Source organism: Cynara cardunculus (genome assembly GCF_001531365.2).
Source record: "Cynara cardunculus var. scolymus isolate 2C chromosome LG 10, CcrdV1, whole genome shotgun sequence".
Lineage (NCBI taxonomy): Eukaryota > Viridiplantae > Streptophyta > Magnoliopsida > Asterales > Asteraceae > Cynara > Cynara cardunculus.
In genome coordinates, this window is record NC_037537.1 from 6,997,307 (window position 1) to 7,021,761 (window position 24,455).

The 24,455-nt window shown below is 39.1% G+C and overlaps 2 protein-coding genes and 4 pseudogenes across 2 annotated transcripts; 4 read left to right on the top strand and 2 right to left on the bottom strand.

The window, feature by feature from the left end:
- The first annotated feature begins 9,191 nt into the window (after nt 1-9,191).
- LOC112519214 (chlorophyll a-b binding protein of LHCII type 1) lies at nt 9,192-10,068 on the top strand. The gene has a single exon (XM_025127212.1). The coding sequence runs from the start codon at nt 9,192-9,194 to the stop codon at nt 9,984-9,986; it is 795 nt and encodes a 264-aa protein (XP_024982980.1). The 3' UTR covers nt 9,987-10,068.
- Nucleotides 10,069-12,350: 2,282 nt separating this feature from the next.
- Nucleotides 12,351-13,091, top strand: LOC112520371 (annotated as a pseudogene).
- A 2,076-nt stretch (nt 13,092-15,167) lies between these two features.
- On the top strand, nt 15,168-15,969 carry LOC112519940 (annotated as a pseudogene).
- Nucleotides 15,970-17,922: 1,953 nt separating this feature from the next.
- LOC112519224 (chlorophyll a-b binding protein 21, chloroplastic-like) lies at nt 17,923-21,738 on the top strand. The gene is made up of 3 exons (XM_025127228.1): nt 17,923-18,732; nt 18,820-18,826; nt 21,142-21,738. Exons 1-3 carry the CDS (start codon nt 17,942-17,944, stop codon nt 21,541-21,543), a joined length of 1,200 nt encoding a protein of 399 aa, XP_024982996.1. The 5' UTR covers nt 17,923-17,941; the 3' UTR covers nt 21,544-21,738.
- A 1,065-nt stretch (nt 21,739-22,803) lies between these two features.
- On the bottom strand, nt 22,804-23,532 carry LOC112519941 (annotated as a pseudogene).
- Nucleotides 23,530-24,295, bottom strand: LOC112520382 (annotated as a pseudogene).
- Nucleotides 24,296-24,455: the final 160 nt, after the last annotated feature.

The following is a 24,455-nucleotide window of genomic DNA, read 5'->3' on the forward strand; positions in this document are numbered from 1 at the left end:
GAATATTTGGACCTTGTATTTGGTTATAATAAATTCTTGTACTAAAGGACCTGAATGGGATAATATCATGTATTTCTTTTGTATGAAATATGTGTTACATGCATTTTGTGGTTTGGGGCTTTACAGTAGGCTAGCCATGTTCTCTATGTTTGGGTTCATTGTTCAAGCTATTGTGACCGGAAAGGGACCATTGGAGAACCTAGCTGACCACCTTGCTGACCCTGTTGCCAACAATGCTTGGTCATACGCTACAAACTTTGTCCCCAGAAAGTGAACACTAATGTTGATGAGAGAGTACTGTTTTAGGTTAAATCTGATGCCAGTTTGTTTGTAAATTAATAAATAACAGTATATATATGTTATCTTTTCAGCCACTTATGCTGCATCACATAGTTCATCTTGTTTTTGCTCTAATTCACTGGTTACCAGAAGCTCTTTTGGGCTGAATTCGGCACCTGTTATTGCTATGATCAACTCCCCAAGATTTTGAATGGTTGAAAGATAGAAAGAATGAAGCCAAATGATATCTGGCAGGGATGAACGATGAACAAAATTAGATCAACCTGTCTAATGTTTAGGATCCATCCATTACTTAAGGGTCTTATGTATCTAGTTCCTTAAAAGAGTTCCACATTGTCTTTAGGATTGCTAAGATTCTGATGCACTGGACACAGGTTTACTATTAATTAAGGCAATTGAATCTTAAATGCTTGCGATACCATAAGGCTCTAGACACAACACAGACATTAACAGCAAACACTAGAAGAAATTCGGGTGTCTATGGGTATTAACAAGTCGTAAATTAGTTGGCTAATGACCCAAATTTTGCAAAAGGTGACTTAAATTCACAACTTTTTAGAAGCGACTTTATACGCTACTTTCTTCCATACTTTGGAAGTCATTTATACATGGAACAACCCTTTTGGTACATTACAAGCAACCTCCCACGTGACTTCTGCTAAACTAAACGGGTATATTAAGGTTTGTTAAGTAGATTAGTTGGTGGTCAAGTTTCGGTAAATAGTTAGGTAACAATAACTTCCGTGTATATTTAGGTGGAAGCTGTATCCTTCAATTCATTCAATCAAGTGAGAAACTCTCTCTTCTTACACCAAATTCTTCTTTCATAATATTGTATCGGAGCTTTAGTGGTCTTCCCTCTTCGCTCAACACTCAATACTTGAAATCAAAAAATTGTTTTAAAAAAACTATGAAAGAGGTGAAAATATATCAAATAGGCTTGATAATTGTAACACCCCATACCACACATTGCATGTAACACATACTTCAATTACAAGAAATATATGTTATTATACCACATAGGTCCCCTAATACAAGAATCTACCAATACAAAATATATGGTTCAAAAATTCAAAATACAATCCTTGTATTAATCAACATTCGTCTATCAAAACTTTACACATCAAAAGCAATTCTTCATATAGACAGGCATAATGGAAAATATCATATTTTCCCCTTTCCCTTACCGTCAGCACTACCTGCAACACATACTTAAAATCACAAAATGAGGGTTAGACCTGAAGGTCTAGTGAGATCCCATTTTTATGCCATTGCAGGGTGAGAATCTCCAAATCAACTTTTCATATATATATATATATATATATATATATAGAGAGAGAGAGATATATATATATATATATATATATATAACAGATATATGAACAAGTAAAACATAATACCAGTACCTTCCAAACTTTAAAGCTAATTTCTCAGCTTTTAACACATCCAGACCCAAATAGGTTTGAATCTACCAGGTTTCTCATAATGCCATATTTAAGCCTTTTGTAATTAAAACAAGGTTTATTCAAAATTTCAGGCCAAACCTGTTTTCCAATTCCTCAATAACATCCAGACTATGATTTCCAGTAAGAACTTTAATCCTAAACCTTTAAATCACAAAGAAATAAAGATTCCAGATCATAGTAATCTTACAGGATATAATAGTAAGAGTTATATCAGATATGAGATATCACACACATACAAATGTCACCCTTATATCCAAAGGTACACCTCTCCTTGATATGTCACCCTTATCCCATGGTACACCTCTCCTTGATATGTCACCCTTATCCCATGGTACACCTCTCCTTGATATACCATCCTTATCCTATGGTACACCTCTCCTTGATATGCCACCCTTATCCCATGGTACACCTCTCCTTGATATACCATTCTTATCCTATGGTACACATCTCCTTGATATGACACCCTTATTTCCTCATCAAATCATTTTACAAAATAACTCCAATTAGAACAGACCGTAGTCATAAATGTCCTAATGGAATATCATTAGTTCAAAACCATCTTTACCAAAATTTTCATTCTTTATCATTATAAAAGAATGTCAGAATAATGATGTATTCAGTTAAAACATCTTTAGTAAAAATATAAATCCAGTCAACTTTAAAATTTGGTCAACACTTTGACTTGGCCGGACTTCATCTCCGGTCAAGCCTTGGCCGATAAACCAATCCGGACAAGTGTTGTCCGATTTATCAATCCGGTCAACTCAACCTCCTTTGTCCGATTTATAAAACCAGACACTATTTCCTCAATCAAGTCTTGTCCGATTTATATTTAAACCGGTCAACACGTCATTCGGTTTATAAACATATCGGGTAACTTTGATCGATTTATAGCTAAACCGGTCATCCCTTGATCGTTCCTACTTCTCCGTTCACAAACCTTATCCGGTTTTCATAATTCAAAATCTTTTAACACCCAATCCAGTTAACACTATAATCGGGTTTCTTTAATCCGGACGACTCTATGTCCGGTTTATATCCAATCCGGACAATACATGTCTGATTAAAATCCATTCCAAGGTGATAAGTTTTTAGAACATTTCAACAATTAATCCAAAGAATTACTTTCCAAATGAAGAAATATGATAAAAGTACTCACATTTGAAATACTTTTGAAAATCAACTTCTTGCAATCCAGTCAATATGCAATCCGGATGAGCTATTTCTTTCAAATCTCTCTCTCAAATAACAAAATGGCTAAAAGTTTTATTTGAGAGCTTCATCCCTTATGCATGATACCCTTTTCATGCATACAATTACATGCATACATGCATAATCATGCATATAAACGACCATGCATATTCACATATTTTTAGTTATAGGTTTTTTTTTCATCATGCATACTCATTATGCATAAAAACACTCATACTCGCATAATCAAGTATATCAGTTTATCATGCTATCACGTAATCATATAACAATTGATCACGTATTAATTACCTCAGGTGATAACTAAGTTCTAGTTATCGCAATAATGATGCAACTTTGGTTTGAAAAAAGAATTGTGGGATGAATATGATTCAAATAATAAAATCGATTAAGTTGAAAAAAATAAAACAAAATTATAGGATAGGATCATGATTATCTAATTTTTAGGGATTGTGTTAATTAATTAAATAATCTTATAAATGTAAATTACCCTCATGCCCTTAATTATTTATTTATTTTCCTTTCAATTTTAATTCTAGATAAGGTGATGCGGTGATATCTTAAGTATTCTCTTATTTTCTTATTTGAGTGTGTGTTCTCGTATAAACCCAACTCTCTCTCTCTCTCTCTCTCTCTATATATATATATATATATATATATATACACATATACGTATATATAGGGAAAAGTTTATTTGAGAAAAGGTAAATATTTGAGAAATATAAAAAGTGATCATAGTCTTTCATCTGGTTAACATTTGCGGCTTTGACCGTGAAGCACTCGATAGTTCCTTGCATGGGTATGTGAAAGATAGAGGGGTAGTTTCGTAACTTTTACAAATAGGTGGCAAACGGGTTCATATGTGAACCCATGCGATTCACATATGAACTATTAAATAGTTCTAGTGTCAACTACTTAAATGATTCATATATCAACCCATAGGTTAGATTCATATACTCTCAACTAAATAGCTCATATGTGAATCACACGAGTTCATATATGAATCAGTTAATTAATTCATAGAAGAATCACACAGATTCATATGTGAATCAGTTAAAATAGTTTTATGTTAAATACACGAGTTCACATATAAACATATAGCTCATATGTGAATCACATAAGTTCATATAGAACCCCGTTTGCCGCTTATTTGTAAAAAGGTTATGAAACTACTCTCTTTATTTTTCCCATGGTCGCAATTTTTGACATGTCAAAGCCACAATTATTGACCAGTCAAATCCGATATTGACCATATGAAGGGCTAGGATCATTTATTTATTTCTCAAATATCTATCACTTCACAAAATAACCTTTGGCTATATATATATATATATATATACACACACACACACACACACACACAAAAATGTATATATAGGGGAGCGATCAAATGCAAATCACCCCAATTTGTACAAACCGTACAAACCATTCTCATCTGTCAATTTAATTGTTTAATTTAATGAAATTTTTTCATAAAATTGGTTAAGGTGGTGAAATTGTTTCATATATGGTCGTTTCTATGTTTTAATGAAATTGTTTCATATATTTCTTTAAGATTAATATAATGAAGTGATAATATCAATAATTAACGCCCTCTACAATAAAAATGACTAACCAACCTCTCATAATTACAAAAATAAGTGAAGAAAAAGAAAAATTATGCTTGGTTTGCAACCCATATATATATATATAGAGAGAGAGAGAGAGAGAGAGAGAGAGAGAGGAGTGATCAAATAAAAAACTGCCATCATTTGTGTAAACTGTGCAAACCACCTTCATCCGTCGATTTCATTGTTAAATCTTATGAAATTTTTTCATGAAATTGTTTAATCTTGTGAAATTGTTTCATATAATACTTTTTTTGATCAAGTTGTTTCATATATGGTTGTGAAATTGTTTCATATAATACGTTTTTTGATCAAGTTGTTTCATATATGGTTGTGAAATTGTTTCATATAATACTTAATGAAACTGTTTCATGTATTTCTCTAAAATTAATGAAACTGTTTCATGTATTTNATTAATGAAACTGTTTCATGTATTTCTCTAAAAATTAAAATAATGAAGATAATAATATCTATGATTAACACCCTCCACAATAAAAATGATAATCAACCTCTCATAATTACAAAAAAATGAACAAAATAAAAAATTATGATTGGTTGAATGAGGTTTGCACGGTTTGTACAAATTGAGTGGTTTGCATTTGATTGCTCTCCTATATATATATATATATATATATATATATATATATATATATATATATATATATATACTTTGGTGGATATATATTTCCGCCTCGAGGCACAATTCCACCTTTTAAAACCTTGATTGTGGATGATCACAGTCCTTTTACATAGGTTTATTTGCTTAAACACAAGTATGAGGTAATCATAATTATTCCTCAGTTCTTTGCTATTATCAAGACACAATTTGGCAAGAACATTAGAGGTCTTCGATCAGGTAATGCTAAGGAACTTGAACTTGCTAATTTCTTTAATGACAAGGGAATTATTTCACAAAAGTCTTTGTGTTGAAAGACCTGTACAAAATTTGGTTATAGTAGAAAGCATCATCTGATTCAGCTCTTCATCTTCTATGCTATATGAGAGACAGAGAGTAGCCGGTTGAAGGGATATTTTTATCTGCCAATCCTCTACTCAGATTTGATCATTTTCTGATTCTGATTAGGCATGTGTGTGATACTCGATGATCAATAACTGAATTTTGTGTGTTTGTGGGTGGTTTATTGTTGTCATGAAGGCCTAAATGCCAGTCTGATGTCTCATGTTCATCAACTGAAGAGGAGTATAGAGCTATGGCCATTACAACCACTGAATTGGTTTGGCTACACCAATTACTTCACAATTTTCAATGTCTTTCCAACTTATCCTACTTCGTTGTTATGTGACATCAAGTCTGTACTTGAGCTTGTATATAACCACACCTTCCATGAACATAACAAACACATAGAAACCGATTGCCATTTTGTTTGGATGAACACAATCAAGCTAATGCCGACAGGCAGTTATCTCCAACTTAGACATGTTTACTAAAGCTTTGCACCCACAAAGATGAAGCCATTGAAGTCCAGGGTGGGGTTTCAGACAGCTTTAGATCAAATTTTTTCATCCAAGTCTCCATACACTAACTCCCATATATGCATCTGTACAACCACACTTGTTTCTTTCCAATACTTGTAGTTAAGAATCATCGATTATATTGAAATTCTTGTTGGTCTCTTTCATAGGTAGTTTTCTCCTTACTTTAGTTTCATAAATCTCAATATCTTTGCTGTTTTCTCTTCATTTTTCTATATGATTAATTGATTCCTACATTCCAAGTATTTCAAGAATTTATATGATCTGCATTTTATCGGTTGTGTTTGAAGTTTGGCTAGGTTAGTTTTTGTTAATAAAGTGCATTAGGTAAATTAATATATGCTAAAAATGGTTATAGTTCAGGCATCAACAACAATTGTGGCCACTGAGTTTATCACGTTGATGTCTTACAGTCGCACTTTCCGTACGTAGTCTAGGCCTAGAATACCCTAACAAAAAAATGGTTATAGTTAAAATGATAAAATAATAAATATTTGTCAAAATATATAAAAAGTGCTATAATTTAGCACTAATTGGTTGAAGATGATGGTGTTATTATGGTAAATAATGAAAATCTGAATAGTAAAATTTGGCATTGGTGCTATCTTTAGCATTTTCGATTGGAGATGGTCAGACTGTACCAAGTTAAAGAAGAAAATGACACTTTCATGCCAAGTGGACGATAGATTTCCGACAAAGCATGCCTAACATGAAGAAAAATCGTCAACAGAAAGGTTGGCGCAGATCGTGCAAGGTGGGATGATAAAGTGGTAATATATTGAAATTGGAATCTTACTTGGATTTGACCCAGATCAAATCGTGCAACGCCCCTAGCAGGGTTCTAAGGGGCAGAGCCCCTTGGTATTTATGAAGAGTCGAACTTAGTGAAAACCTCACTAAGTATAAGTCTGGGTGAGCTTGACCAGAGATCTGATCATTCAGATCGGAGGCCTAAATTTGCCTAAGTCTTAACACTGAACGAGTAAGTTCAGATACCTGGACTTTGAGTCCAGACTTAGGAAAATCACCCAAGTCTTAACTCTGAACGAGTGAGCTCAGAGATCTTGAGACTTGGGAAAATCGCCAAATTCTTAAATTTGGATTAGTGGGGTCAGAAATCTGCACTTTGAGTCTGGACTTGAGTCTTTTCCGGACTTCAGGAAAACGACTAAGCCCTAACTCTGGACTAGTGGATCCAGAAATCTAGACCTTAAGTCAGTCTTAGGTTCAGACTTTCGTTTTCCAGACTTCGAATCAGACTTCTCTGATTCGGTTATAACTACTCTTCAATCTCATCTATTAACGGTCATTATCGTTTAACTACTCATAACTGTCGATCTCTCAATTAAATGCGGAAAACGAGAATCTGGGTATAAATATCACGTTTTCACAACCTTTGAAATGCGATGAAAAACTTAAGAATTATCCCAATACGAAATTCGTGAAACCCAAGGCTTATATGGTCGAATTGTTGTATTTGGAAAGTGTTTTCCACACACGATTCTTAGGCAGCAATTGGATGGAGTGTGGGAAAACGAGTAGAGGAGACCCCATCCCATTCTATTACCCTTTAGGGGAAAGAATCATTGTTCCCCCAGCTGAAGACTCACCTTAAAAATCCATCGTGTTGCCTATCTCTTACTGCAATGAGTTTAGTGCCGAGATTGCCTACTCATCCTTTAGAGAGAGTGGAACTCTACTATTCCTCGGTAGGGCTAAAGGAGGGTTCTGGTGTTACACCTCACACAAAAGCGAAGTCATGCCTACAACTTTCAAATAGGGGTGAAATCAAATCCAGTTCAAAGGAGGAGCTCACAAAGACGTGGCCAAATGAGCTACCCAACAGATGACTCCATAATAAGTTCTTTCTAGTACGGTAGGTTCCAATGAAGAAGAAGAGCTCAAATTTGTCCTATGTCCAATCATCGGGTCGTAAGGCTCTCACTCCACAAGCACTTTTTTGAATCTTCTATCAGGTTTGATTTCGACCCTGATGAACCTGGCACCTTTCTTCTAGAAAACCCCCACGGAGTGGTAACGAAAAGGCATCGGATGAGATGACTCTATCTATGGGCCCAAATGCCACTCTATTATATACGCAACCTCACTCCAGTAGCCGTCGTAGTTGAGGACATAGCTACGAGATAATAGCAAGAGGACCTTGCGAATGTCTTCACCTTCAAAAAGCTGAGGCCCCAGTCCAATCGAACAAAGGCGCTAGCCAGTGTATTACAAGGGTAGTGTACTTTTTTTCCTTTTCGACAACAAGTTCTTCTTTGGCCCAGGAGCGCCAATTAAGGTTGAGTAATAGAGGATTGTGAAAGAATATAAGTATTGAGGTTACACCCCCAAGAGTCTATTTGATTTATTTGGTCTCCTTAGGTATTTAATCCATTAAGGAAAAGAAAACCACACCAAACGTACTAGTCCTGTTTGGTTTCCGGGATTTTGTGAGATTTGGAATGGATTCGATTCCAATGCTGTGCTTGGTTTAAAGGAAATCAGGAACTGAAATTCGGGTATTTCAGTGAAATCCACGTACATTGCATTTAGAAATCCCATTGCGGTGGTTAGTATTTGATGGGATTTCAAAGGACTTGTTTGTAATAATGTTTTAAAATATGTTAAAAACATTTGTTTTGTAATTTATTTATTTTTTAATTATTTATAATTTGCTTCTATAAATTATCTATAAAGAATGAAATGCAATTGTATTCCAAATTCTATAAACCAAACACATCAAAGATTTCAAATTATTTCAATTCTAATTTCTTCCACAGATCCAAATCACTCAAAAACACACCGTCAAACCATACTCATAAAAGTATATATCATTTGGAATAGAATATGAAGATATAATGTAGGGAGACATTTTCCATCTCCTCCTCTTGTCAAATATCTCCGTAATATCAATAACTTGTGGTACAGAAGACTGCCACCTGGAGATATATTGTCAGAATCTTGGTTCCCAATCAAAATGGAGGAATAGATTGAACAAGATAAACAATCCAACCAAATCATCATTATAAAATCACTCCCGAAATCAACTCATTTTCATAACTCCACCCAAGTCTCCTACTTTCAAACCATCTTCTAATCCCATCCAAGCTCAACAATGGCTGCCTCAACCATGGCTCTCTCCTCTCTTTTTACTGGACAAGCAGTGAAAGTAGCTCCATCTGGTTCTGAGCTTTCTGGGAATGGACGGGTTTCAATGAGGAAGACAGCAGCCAAACAGGTTGCTTCTGGAAGCCCATGGTACGGCCCTGACCGTGTCAAGTACTTGGGCCCATTCTCCGGCGAGGCCCCAAGCTACCTGACTGGTGAATTCCCTGGTGACTACGGCTGGGACACTGCTGGGCTTTCGGCAGACCCCGAAACCTTTGCCAAGAACCGTGAACTTGAGGTGATCCACTGCAGATGGGCCATGCTTGGAGCTCTAGGATGCGTCTTCCCTGAGCTTTTAGCCAGAAATGGTGTCAAGTTCGGTGAGGCGGTCTGGTTCAAGGCTGGAGCCCAGATCTTCAGCGAGGGTGGGCTTGACTACTTGGGCAACCCAAGTTTGGTTCATGCCCAGAGCATCTTGGCCATTTGGGCTACACAAGTCATCTTGATGGGTGCGGTTGAGGGTTACAGAATTGCCGGTGGACCCCTTGGTGAAGTTGTTGACCCACTTTACCCTGGTGGTAGTTTCGATCCATTGGGTCTTGCCGATGACCCAGAGGCTTTTGCAGAGCTGAAGGTGAAGGAGATAAAGAACGGTAGGCTAGCCATGTTCTCTATGTTTGGATTTTTTGTTCAAGCCATTGTGACTGGAAAGGGACCATTGGAGAACCTAGCTGACCATCTTGCTGACCCTGTTGCCAACAATGCTTGGTCATATGCCACAAACTTTGTCCCTGGAAAATGAACACTATTGTTCTTGAGAGAGTACTCTTTTAGGTGAAATCTGTTGCCAGTTTGTTTGTGAATTAATAAATAGTAGTATATATATATATATATATATATATTGTTATTTTTGGCCGATTATGTTCTCAATTTTGTTGTTCCTTGGTTATATCCATTAGTCTTAGTTTAGCTTTCTGCATTGTAGTATGCGTTTTACACACTTATGATTCACAACACATCAGACTTTCTGCTGAAAAAGTTTCTTCTGCATAATCATAGTTTTCAGGCTTAGAATTCTGCACACCTTGTGTCACTGCTTAGGCTGCATTTATCCATGCAAAATCTGCACAGTTAGCCAGCTGGTTATGTCTGATTGACTGCTATTTCTGCAAATGGTTCTAGCTGCATTAAGCACCATCATTTTCTGGACAACCTGGGCTACAGACGTGCATAGAACACATATTTTCTGCATAGTAAGGCAGCTGTAGCAAGTTTTTCAGCTTGTAATGGCTGTAATTCAGTGCTTACCAGCAGCAGCTCTTTTTGGCAGAAATCTGCATCTGTTTGAAGCTGTGCAGCTTGTTTAGCTTCAATGAGCAATTGCTTGATATGCTTGTTACCCTTTTAGTACTTCCTTAGACTTCTAGGCATGTATCAAGTGACTACAAAAACTAGAAATAAGATTAAAAACAAGTCACTTGGGATTCTGTCAAGATAAAGCATTCATACAGTGTATGTTTATGAAACAGTGAAATGGGTAAAAAGATTCGGTCTTGAATGTTCATGGTGGGTAGTCTGCCTTCTAACCACTGACGTTGGAGCCAGAATCAATGGATAACATTGGGTGTCCCTTTCATCTCTGATCAACTCCACAAACGTTTTGATCCGTTGAAAGATAGAAAGAATAGAGCAAAATGAACAATATTAGAGCAACCTGTCTAATGTTAGGATCTATCAACTACTAACGTCCCTGTTTGGTTTGACGGAATGTTTTTGAGAGATTTGGATTTTGTGGAAGGATTTGGAATCTTCAATGTGTTTGGTTTGTAGGATTTGAAATTGAATTGAATTCCATCCTTTTATGAATCTTGTTTGGTTTGTAGGATTGGAATGAAATTTAAATTTTTGTAAATATTTGTTTGTTTAGAGGCAATAGAAAGAATAATGCAGATTTGATGTAAGAAGCGGAGTAGAGATGAGATGAACAATTGAAATCCATTGGATTTGAATTTGAAATTGAAATGAGAGTCATATGCCCAAGCGATTTCTAAATCCGTCGGTTGTGGGATGTCATTGAAATCAAGGGATTTCAAATCCAGGCTTTCCTCCAAACCAAATAGAGGATTGGAATGGAATTCAGTTCCATATCCCTTCAAATCATGCAAAACCAAACAGGCCCTAGGGGTATAATATGTTTAGTTAACATTGCCTTTGGGATTGCTAAGATTCTGATACACTGGACACTGGTTTACTATTAAGGCAATCTTGAATGCTTGAGATATTTTAGGGGTCTGAAATGATTAGATGCAACACAGACATCAACATCAAACATTAAGTGAGATTCAGGAAGACTTATTAAACCTCGGAAGAGGTATTAAGTAGTTTTCTAAAGATAAGTCCTCACAGTACGACATTTCCTTACTCCAGCTAGTTAATTGTCGGAAGTAGTTAAATTTATTTCCTTTTTATTTGTCATTTCATTTTGATGTCTGTAGTTTAAGTTGTATTTTAATATTCACCAATTTTAGATCATTTACATTACTAGTCCATGATTTCTAGCAAATTAGTACTTAGATCGATCGACCTGTATGCTACAATACCTATACACTTGCGGTAATTTAACACTTACTAATGAACAAACTTATGGTAGTTTTAATCAAGAAGTTATGTACGAAAGCAAATGTTCTTTAAGAAAAATCAAGCATAATTAAGCATCTATATTAGTGGTATTTGAACCATTCGAAAATTGAATCAGATGCGACTCATTGCTGTGTTAAACAAACCGGTTTGCTATTTGGACCTCATTAGATTAAAATTCAAATCAAGGCTTCCGAAATGTAAAGATACTGCGAGGAAAACTATAGGCAGGGGTTCAAATAGAACATAGGGTTCATTTAAAATCAACCTAAACAAAAGGTGTGGTATATACAAGCGTTGTGGTCCAAAGAAAATGACACCCGTTTCCTCCACTTGTCAAATGTCTTCCATAATATCAATGGCTTGGAGTATAGAATACTAGTGCCACCTGGAGATAAATTGATAGAATCTTGGTTCCCACCCAATCAAAATGGAGGTAAAGATTGAACTTCATAAACAATCTAACCCAAATCATCATTATAAAATTACCCTCCAAATTAACTCATTTCATAACTCTAATTCCATCCAAGCAACCATGGCTCTCTCTTCTCCTTTTGCTGGACAGGCAATGAAAGCAGCTCCATCTGGTTCGGTGCTTTTTGGGAATGGACGTGTTTCCATGAGGAAGACTGCAGCCAAGCAGGTCACATCTGGAAGCCCATGGTATGGCCCAGACCGAGTCAAAGTACTTGGGACCATTCTCCAGCGAGGCCCCAAGGTACTTGACCGATGAATTCCCCGATGACTATGGCTGGGACACTGCCGGACTTTCTGAAGACCCTGAAACCTTTGCCAAGAACTGTGAACTTGAAGTCATCCACTGCAGATGGGCCATGCTTGGAGCTCTAGGTTGCATCTTCCCTGAGCTTTTAGCCAGAAATGGTGTCAAGTTCGGCGAGGCAGTCTGGTTCAAGGCTGGAGCCCAGATCGCGAGGGCGGGATTGACTACTTGGGCAACCCAGAGCATATTGGCCATTTGGGCTACACAAGTCATCTTGATGGGTGTTGACCCACTTTACCCTGGTGGTAGCTTTGACCCATTGGGGCTTGCCGATGATCCAGAGGCTTTTGCGGAGTTGAAGGTGAAGGAGATAAAGAATGGCAGGCTAGCCATGTTCTCGATGTTCGGGTTCTTTGTTCAAGCCATTGTGACCGGAAAAGGACCATTGGAGAACCTGGCAGACCATCTTGCTGACCCTGTTGCCAACAATGCTTGGTCCTACGCTATAAACTTTGTCCCTGGAAAGTGAACTTAATTAGAATGTCTATATTTGAGAGAGTGTTTAGATCAAATCTAATGCAAATTTGTTTGTGAATTAATATGCAGTAGTATATGGCTGTTTCTGAGCAAGTATGTTTCTGATTTTACACTGGTTTTTGCATTAGTTTACTTTTCTTCATACCTGCTCATTAATTAGCCAACATCATAGTTGAATTCGAGTCGCTTTGTAAAAGTTAGCTGCTCACATTGTGTTTGATTTCATATTTAATTTGCATACATGCTTCTGTCAATTGCTTTGTTCCTAATCTTGTCTCTTTGAGGAAATGATGGCTTAAGCTATTGTAAAACAACGTATCCTACAATGTAATAAGTGCAAGAAAAGAACTGTGTAAGGAACACTACTTATTAGATCTGCTAAAAGGAGAAAAAAAAATGAGCAGAACCAACAGCAAGTCTGCCCGAAACCAGGCAGAAAGCACAGCAACAAATGGCCATATGCAATAGTATATGGTTCATGGTTGTTAGCCTTCTAGGTACTCATGATGGGAGCCAGAAATAAAGGAGAACATTAGCAACCATTTGATCTATGAGAATATGTGGAACCAGGTCAGTTACTCTCCAAATGAGCCATTAAGGAGAGAAGCGAGGTTCCAACATATATTCAGGAGAAATGGTCCAAGTATAGCCGAAGTGAGACTTCAATATGCCCCCTCCAATGGAGGCTAGATGGGCCTAGTCCCAGAATGTCAAGAGAGGGCTATACTAGTATAGGTTACGCTAGAGTGTCGGTCCCTAGAGTGGCTGTAGCAAATCTTGATTTTTATATCATGTGAGGTTTGGGAATATGTAAAACCCCATTAGATTACTGTCCAAAAGAGCCTTTAAGGAGAGAAAGGAGGTTTTAACTTCCAACATATATTAAGAAGAAATGGTCCAAGTCTAGCAGATATGAGACTCCAACATGATCTTTGATCAACTCCACAAATATCTTGATGCAGTTGGAAGATGGTAAGAATGCCCTAGAATGCATCTAAATAATGTTAAGTGGGGACGAATGATGAACAATGTTAGAAGGCCATGTCTAGTGTTACTATCCGATGACTGCTAAGGTCCAATGTGTCTAGCTCTTCAAAAAAGAGCACTGGCTCGGGCGTTGCTAACGTTCCCACACTTTAGTTTCATAATTAAGGCTATCATGAAACATTGAGATATTGTATGGCTTTGACATGATCATAGACACACACATACATTAGCAATATATACTATATTTCGGGGTGTCTATTGGACCTTAACTTATTGCACATTAGATGGCCAATGGTTGCCAAAGAAAAATGTTCTGTAGTAACAAGTAGTGGAAATGTGATTCTGAAGGGAAGTGTTTCATCGCTAACTAAAAAAATATATGCCTTTTTGTGTATCACATTGGACTAGTAAGCATGAACCAATACCATGTAGTGTTTCAACAACTAATGTTGGTAACGGTAGGGTATGAACGATTAAATTTGGGACCACTGGCTACGAGCCGCCAATGTCGGTTAAAGCCTGTCGGCCACCAATTGTGGTTGCTAACAATGAGGTCGTTCAACTCTTTGTTTGTTGATGTGACATCAAAGGTTTCTAAAGCTTAGTAATTAGCAAGTTTTGGCAAGTTGGATGAAGATAAAACGTTATCATATGACATCTAAGAAGGAAAATTAATGATGATGCAGAATCAGGGATATCATGATTTAGAAGAAAGAAAGAATATGCAAAAACTGAAACAATTTACAGAATTCCTAATGAAGGTATGCAAGGATACAACTTACTGTTGGGTTAAACAATAGCTAGAAGTGGTGTACAAGAGTTGTGGACTTGTGGTACAGACAAAATGACAACCATTGGCTGTTGTCAAATGTCTCCATCTTGGGAGAAATATCAAAGGCTTGTGGTACAGAGAACTGACACCTGGAGAGAGCAACGGACAAAATAAGAATCTTTGAAACCAATCAAATTGGAGGTAAAGATTAAACAAGATAATCAATCTAACTAAAACCATGTTTATAAAATTAGTCCCCAAGTCCATCCATTTTCATAACTCAAACCAAGCTCCTCCTGTCAACACATTCTCTTCATCCAAGCTCAACAATGGCCGCCACCAGCATGGCTTTCTCCTCCCCTTTTGCCGGGCAGGCAGTCAACATGGCTCCATCTGGTTCTGAGCTTTATGGGAATGGACGGGTTTCAATGAGGAAGACAGCAGCCAAGCAAGTTGCCTCTTGAAGCCCATGGTATGGCCCAGACCGTGTCAAAGTACTTGGGCCCATTCTCCGGCGAGGCCCCAAGCTACCTTACCAGCGAATTCCCTGGTGACTATGGCTGGGACACTGCTGGGCTTTCCGCAGACCCCGAAACCTTTGCCAAGAACCGTGAACTTGAGGTGATCCACTGTAGATGGGCCATGCTTGGAGCTTTAGGATGTGTCTTCCCTGAGCTTTTAGCCAGAAATGGTGTCAAATTCGGCGAGGCGGTGTGGTTTAAGGCTGGAGCCCAGATCTTCAGCGAGGGTGGGCTTGACTACTTGGGCAACCCAAGTTTGGTTCATGCCCAGAGCATTTTGGCCATTTGGGCTACACAAGTCATCTTGATGGGTGCTGTTGAGGGTTACAGAATAGCTGGTGGGCCCCTTGGTGAGGTTGTCAACCCACTTTACCCAGGTGGTAGCTTTGATCCATTGGGGCTTGCTGATGACCCAGAGGCTTTTGCGGAGCTGAAGGTTAAGGAGATAAAGAATGGTAGGTTAGCCATGTTCTCTATGTTCGGGTTCTTCATTCAAGCTATTGTGACTGGAAAGGGACCTCTGGAGAACCTGGCTGACCACCTTTCTGACCCCGTTGCCAACAATGCTTGGTCGTATGCTACTAACTGTCCCTGGAAAGTGATAACTTAATTAGAATGTCTATTTATGAGGGTTTAGATCAAATCTAATGCAAATTTGTTTGTGAATTAATATCCAATAGTTAATGGCTGTTTTTGAGCAAGTTTATGTCTCATTTTACATTTGTTTTTGCATTAGTTTACTTTTCTGCTTAACTGCTCATGGATTAGCCAACATCATAGTTGAAGTCAAGTCGCTTTCTACAAGTTAGTAGCTCACATTATGTCTGATTTTCATATTAATTTGCATACATGTATTGATGTCGATTGTTTTGTTTTTTCCTAATCTGATCTCCTTGAGGAGATGATGGCTTATGCTATTGCAAAAACAATGTATCCTACAATGTAATAAGTGCAGGTTAAAGGCAGTGCAAGGAACACTACTTACTGTGGCCCAAGATCTGCTGAAATGAGAAAAAAACTATGCAGAAACAGCAGCAAAGTCTGCACGAGACCAGGAAGAAAACGTAGCAACAAACGGCCATAGGAATTGCCTATCAAGATTACCTGTTAGAACTTCTTGATGCACAGAGATGCGCCTGTTAGATTGCAAAACCCATATAGTAGTACATGATCAAGTGATGAAAGTCAGAAAGGTGCATTATGTAGCTGCGGTTTGCGCATACCAAAGCAATTCAACCTTGGACTTTTGTGTTGGGGCGATTGTGAGCCTTCTAGCTACTCATGATGGAGCCAGAATCAATGCAGAGCATTAGCAAGCCTTTGATCTTTGATCAACTGCATAAATATCTTGACTCGGTTTGAAAGATGGCAAGAATGGATCCAAATAATGTTAAGAGGGGATGAACAATGAACATTGTATGCTGCTATTTATTTCTTGTATGGATTAAAAGCTAAGTTGTTTGTTTGTTGCATTGAATAAGTTGTCTGAATGACACATATGACCATTTTACCCTTTACCGTTTGTTTTTTTGTTTTTGATTTCATTAAACGTCTTGACTTCTGAGAATCAAACGGATCCCTCATCAACTTCAAAATTGATACATGAATCAATACAATATGCTACTATTTCAGTAACCAAATATAACTACACAAGAATCACAGCAAATAGAAGGGCAAGGTTAAAAAAACTGGAAAAAAATGGCTGAAACCGGACAACACACCCATTCTGGCTTACTTGGTTCAGCTATTTTTGGTCATGGCTTACTCATTACGTCATAAACAAACACCCAAACATGGCTTAGCGAATAAGTCATCCAGGCCAGTAAACCCAAGTAAAAAACATTCAGCTCTTAAGAAGGACATATCTAATGTTACAATTCAACACCCAAATATGGACCGTCCAATGTGACTGGCTCCGCAAAAGAGAATACTGACTTGGGCATAGCTAACGTTCTGATCACACTTTGGCCTATAATGAAGGCTATCTTGAATTATTGAGATACTGTATGATTCTACAATAACTAATTTTGGTTGACATTGGGTTGGTTACAATTGCCTAGCGGCTACCGACTGCAGTTACTAATAATGTTCTTAATATGGTTGTGGAACTCTTTGTTTATTGATGTGATATCAATGCTTTCTAATGATTCGTAATTAGACATCTAAGAAGGAAAATTAATGATGATGCAGGACCATGCATGGCTATCATGATTTAGAAGAAAAAAAATAGAAAAACAGAAACAATTTTCCAAATTCCTAATTAAGGTATGAAAGATGCAGCTTTGTATTGTGTACTTGTGTTAAACAATGGCAAGCAGTGGTATGGTAGCGTCGTGTCCAAAATGACACCATTTCGTCCTGTTGTCAAATGTCTCCATCTTGGGAGAAATATTAAAGGCTTGTGGTGCAGAGAACAGCCACCTGGAGAAAGTCAGAGACAAAATAAGAATCTTTGTAACCAATCAAAATGAAGGGACAGATTATACAAGATAATCAATCTAACCCAAATCATATCTATAAAGTTAGTCCCCAAGTCCATCCATTTTCATAGCTTCAACAATTCTCTTCATCCAAGCTCAACAATGGCTGCCACCAGCATGGCTCTCTCCTCTCCTTTTGCCGGACAGGCAGTCAAAGTAGCTCCATCTGGTTCTGAGCTTTCTGGGAATGGACGGGTTTCCATGAGGAAGACTGCAGCCAAGCAGGTCGCCTCTGGAAGCCCCTGGTACGGCCCAGATCGAGTCAAGTACTTGGGCCCATTCTCCGGTGAGGCACCAAGCTACCTTACCGGCGAATTCCCAGGTGACTACGGCTGGGACACCGCCGGACTTTCTGCAGACCCCGAAACCTTTGCCAAGAACCGTGAACTTGAAGTCATCCACTGCAGATGGGCCATGCTTGGAGCTCTAGGATGCGTCTTCCCTGAGCTTTTAGCCAGAAATGGTGTCAAGTTCGGTGAGGCAGTATGGTTCAAGGCTGGAGCCCAGATCTTCAGCGAGGGTGGGCTCGACTACTTGGGCAACCCAAGTTTGGTTCATGCCCAGAGCATCTTGGCCATTTGGGCTACTCAAGTCATCTTGATGGGTGCTGTTGAGGGTTACAGAATTGCCGGTGGACCCCTTGGTGAGGTTGTCGACCCACTTTACCCTGGTGGTAGCTTTGACCCATTGGGGCTTGCCGATGACCCAGAGGCTTTTGCAGAGCTGAAGGTGAAGGAGATAAAGAATGGTAGGTTAGCCATGTTCTCCATGTTTGGTTTCTTTGTTCAAGCCATTGTCACTGGAAAGGGACCATTGGAGAACCTAGCTGACCACGTAGCTGACCCCGTTGCCAACAATGCTTGGTCCTATGCTACAAACTTCGTCCCTGGAAAGTAAACTTGGCATGTATATATATGAGATAATTTAGATAAATGCAATGTTTGTGAATTAATATGCAATAGCATATGGCTGTTTTTGAGCAAGTTTGTTCTAATTTTACATTTGTTTAGCATTGGTTTACTTTTCTGCATGACCTATACCTGCTCATTACTTAGCAAACATCATGGTTGAAGTCAAGTCACTTTCTACAAGTTAGTTGCTCGCATTGTATTTGATTAGTATTTAACTTGCATACATGTATTTCTTTTGGTTGTTTTGTTCCTACGTGTTTGGTACGTGGGACAGGAGAATACAAAAACTTCTCGTCTCCAGTGTGGTGCGGCATTTAGATTGGGACAGGAGAATACAAAAACTTCTCGTCTCCAGTGTGGTGCGGCATTTAGATTGGGACAGGATAAAACTGAAAATAGATGGAACAACATGAGGGAGATGGGACAAGATCTGTAAATTACAAAACAGCCATGTCACTTAAAACCCTACAACCTTGCAGAAATCTTTCACCCATCTACCTCATTTTTGTCTGGTCTGTCCTGTCCTGTCCAGTCTGCGTACCATACGCACCCGGAGAGATGATGGCTGAAGCTATTGCAAAACAACATATCCTACAATGTAACAAGTGCAGGAAAAAAAGCAGTTTAAGGAACACTACGTACTGTCGACCAAGACCTGCTGAAATGAATTTTTTCTGAGCAGATACAGTACCAAAGCCTGCGCAAGACCAGGCACAAAACATATCAATAAACGGCCATATGAATTGTCTAGCAAGATACCTGTTAGAACTGCTTGATGCACACAGGTGCGCCTGTTAGGTCTTTGATGGAGACAGAATCAATGGAGCAAATTAGCAACCCTTTGATCTACTCCACAAACATCTTGACACAGTTGAAAGATGGCAAGAATGGATCCAAGTAATTTTAAGTGGGGATGAATGATTTAAGGACATGTCTAATGTTGACCATAGGACGACTGTTAATCTCCAATGTGTCTGGCTCCGTAAAAGAGCACATTGGTATGGCAATTGCTAAGGTTTTCACTTCTCACACAGAGGTTTATAATAACGGTGCCTTTAATGATTGAGACATTATATGGCTCTAGAATGATCACAGACTCAACACATACATTAGCAACAAATACTACAAGATTTTGGGGTGTCTACTAGGTCTTAACTCATTGCAATTTTGATGGCCAATGACATAGTCCCACAATGAAATTAAAAGTTCATGAGGAGTGTTTGGTTTTGATATCTATCTATTGTAACGAGTAGTGGAAATGCGACGAGCAAGCCATTTTAATACTGCTATGAAGTAAAGTGTTTTGCATTGCTTAACTCCAAAAAAATTGTATGCTTTTTTTGTATATCATTGGCTTAGCAAGCATAAACCACGTAGTGTTTCAACAATTAAGGTTGGTTACTATAGCCTATCGACTACCAGCTGTGGTTGCTAATAATGTTCTGGATATAATAGTTGAACTCTTTGTTTGTTGATGTGAAATGATATCAGTAGTTTCTAGTGATTAGTAATTAGCAAGTTTTGGTAATTTGGACGAAGATAAATTGTTATCATATAACATCTAAGAAGGAAAATTAGATGATGATGATGATGAAGGATCATGGATGTCATAATTTAGAAGAAAGAATATAAAAAAACTGAAGCAATTTACAGAATTCCTAATGAAGGTTTGCAAGATACAACTTAATGTTGTGTTAAACAATAGCTAGCAGTGGTATAAAAGCGTTGTGGTACGGACAAAATGACAACAGTCGTCATTTGTCAAAAGTCTCCATCTTGGAGAGATATTACAGGTTTGTGGTGCAGAGAACAGCCCCCTAGAAAAGGCAACAGACAAAATAAGAATCTATGTAACCAATCAAAATGAAGGTAAAGATTATACAAGATAATCAATCTAACCCAAATCATGTTTATAAAGTTAGTCCCCAAGTCTATCCATTTTCATAACTTAAACCAAGTCTCCTATTTTCCACACATTCTCTTCATCCAAGCTCAACAATGGCTGCCACCAGCATGGCTCTCTCCTCTCCTTTCACCGGACAAGCAGTCAAAGCAGCTCCATCTGGTTCTGAGCTTTTCGGAAATGGCCGTGTTTCCATGAGGAAGACAGCAGCCAAACAGGTTGCATCCGGAAGCCCATGGTACGGTCCAGACCGAGTCAAGTACTTGGGCCCATTCTCCGGTGAGGCCCCAACCTACCTTACTGGCGAATTCCCCGGTGACTATGGCTGGGACACCGCCGGACTTTCTGCAGACCCTGAAACATTTGCCAAGAACCGTGAACTTGAAGTCATCCACTGTAGATGGGCCATGCTTGGAGCTCTAGGATGTGTCTTCCCCGAGCTTTTAGCCAGAAATGGTGTCAAGTTCGGTGAGGCAGTCTGGTTCAAGGCTGGAGCCCAGATCTTCAGTGAGGGTGGGCTTGACTACTTGGGCAACCCAAGTTTGGTTCACGCACAGAGCATCTTGGCCATTTGGGCTACACAAGTCATCTTGATGGGTGCTGTTGAGGGTTATAGAATTGCCGGTGGACCCCTTGGTGAGGTTGTCGACCCACTTTACCCTGGTGGTAGCTTCGACCCATTGGGTCTTGCCGATGACCCAGAGGCTTTTGCAGAGCTGAAGGTTAAGGAGATAAAGAATGGTAGATTAGCCATGTTCTCCATGTTTGGGTTCTTTGTTCAAGCCATTGTGACCGGAAAGGGACCACTAGAGAACCTGGCTGACCACCTTGCCGACCCTGTTGCCAACAACGCTTGGTCCTATGCTACAAACTTTGTCCCCGGGAAGTAAACATCATATGTATATGAGAGTGAGTATAGATGACATCTGATGTGAATTGTTTGTGAATTATTATGTAGCTGTATATGGTTGTTTCTGAATCACATTGGTTCTTGCATAAGTTTACTTTTCTGCATGTCCTTTGCCTGTACACTAGTTTAGCCTTCTGCCGGGTAATATAACTTCATACTGTGGTTCTGGATTCTATGAACTGAAGCCATTCATGCCACATCTACTTGCTGCTGCATAATTTACTGCGGCACAATCAAACTTTCTGGTTTAGACTTGTACACACCTGCCCACGGCTCTGGCTGCAATTAGGAAGGCAACCACTAGAGAGTTTGGCAACTAGTTGGTCTACTTGTCAGCTATTTTGCTAATGATTCTAGCTGCATTTAGAACCATCTTTTCTGCACAACTGGGAGCAGAGATTTGGACTGAAATGCACAATTTCTGCATGATGAGGCATTTGTGTTAAAAGCTGTTTGAGTCTGTTATTCCTCTACTTCGGTGGTGACCAGAAGCTCCTTTGGGCAGGCTTACCCATATGTGTAAGGATGTTTGCAGCATGTTTCTGCTCCAGTCAGCAGTTGCTTGACAGGAGCTTTTGCGTTTCTACATCTTGTGTTGTATGGGTACTGTTTCGCAGCACAATGTGGTGTAGTTTCAGTCCATCTTTTGAAGTACATAATATTTTGGTGTCGGGTTGGAGATGGGGTGAATTTCAATCAGTTGCTTTCTATGTATGCACTGTAGTTTTCCTGCATTACTTACCTAACGTAGATTTCTGCATAATAATACAATTTCATACATTCGCTCTACTTTCTGCACTCTTGAACCATTCACTTCACATCTTATTTCAGTCTCATGAATAGCGTCTGCACAATCATAGTGTTTGTAGGGCTGCTAATACATCATATATTCAGATCTCATATCCAAAATGATGCAATAAACACAACAACCGAATATGCGGAATACAAATGGGATTGTTTTTTGAATCCCTATGTGCTCGTATCTAGAAAAACCATTTGAGAAGAGTATGAATGTTCCAACATATATATAGAAGATAAAAATGGACCAAGTCTATACTGATGTATGACTCTAACACAAACATTTAACATAGTATTGAATTTTACATTTAATCCAAAGCAATGTGACGCTGAAAAAATAAATTGGCCAAAACAAATTATCATATAATATTGCATATTAATTTACAAAAAAATCAGATTTTCGATTTCATCCTCACAATTCTAATAAATAGAAAAACTACACTCACTTTCCGGGCACAAAGTTTGTAGCATAGGACCAAGCGTTGTTGGCAACAGGGTCAGCAAGGTGGTCAGCCACGTTCTCTAAAGGTCCCTTTCCGGTCACAATGGCTTGAACAAAGAACCCAAACATGGAGAACATGGCTAACCTACCGTTCTTTATCTCCTTCACCTTCAACTCAGCAAAAGCCTCTGGGTCATCCGCAAGCCCCAATGGGTCGAAGCTACCACCAGGGTAAAGTGGGTCAACAACCTCACCAAGTGGTCCACCGGCAATTCTGTAACCCTCAACAGCACCCATTAAGATGACTTGTGTAGCTCAAATGGCCAAGATGCTCTGGGCATGAACCAAGCTTGAATTGCCCAAGTAGTCAAGCCCACCCTCGCTAAAGATCTGGGCTCCAGCCTTGAACCAGACCGCCTCACCAAACTTGACACCATTTCTGGCTAAAAGCTCAGGGAAGACGCATCCTAGAGCTCCAAGCATGGCCTATCTGCAGTGGATGACTTCAAGTTCACGGTTCTTGGCAAAGGTTTCGGGGTCTGCAGAAAGTCCGGCGGTGTCCCAGCCGTAGTCACCTGGGAATTCGCCGGTAAGGTAGCTTGGTGCCTCACCGGAGAATGGGCCCAAGTACTTGACTCGGTCTGGGCCGTACCAGGGGCTTCCAGAGGCGACCTGCTTGGCTGCAGTCTTCCTCATGGAAACCCGTCCATTACCAGGGGCATCAGATGTCACCTAAAATAGTTCTCTCTAATCAACATCAGTGTTCACTTTCCAGGGACAAAGTTTGTTGCATAGGACCAAGCATTGTTGGCAACAGGGTCAGCAAGGTGGTCAGCCAGGTTCTCCAATGGTCCCTTTCCGGTCACAATAGCTTGAACAAAGAACCCGAACATAGAGAACATGGCTAGCCTACCATTCTTTATCTCCTTAACCTTTAACTCTGCAAAAGCCTCTGGGTCATCCGCAAGCCCCAATGGGTCGAAACTACCACCAGGGTAAAGTGGGTCGACAACCTCACCAAGGGGTCCACCAGCAATTCTGTAACCCTCGACCGCACCCATCAAGATGACTTGGGTAGCCCAAATGGCCAAGATGCTCTGGGCATGAACCAAACTTGGATTGCCCAAGTAGTCAAGCCCACCCTAGCTGAAAATCTGGGCTCCAACCTTGAACCAGACCGCTTCACCAAACTTGACACCATTTCTGGCTAAAAGCTCAGGGAAGACGCATCCTAGAGCTCCAAGCATGGCCCATCTACAGTGGATGACTTCTAGTTCACGGTTCTTGACAAATGTTTTGGGGCCTCACCGGAGAATGGGCCCAAGTACTTGACTCGGTCTAGACCGTACCATGGGCTTCTGGATGCAACCTGTTTGGCTGCTGTCTTCCTCATGGAAACACGACCATTTCCGAAAAGCTCAAAACCGGATGGAGCTGCTTTGACGGCTTGTCCGGCGAAAGGAGAAGAGAGAACCATGATGGAAGCAGCCATTGTTGATGGAATTAGAGAATGCTTCGAGAGTACCGAAGTAATTTATATTTGGTTTAATAATATAATTTTTTATAAAGATAATAATTATTTATTTTGTTGAAACTCGATAATTATTTTAATTATATTTTAGATTTTTTATATTTTAAAATGAGATGTTCAT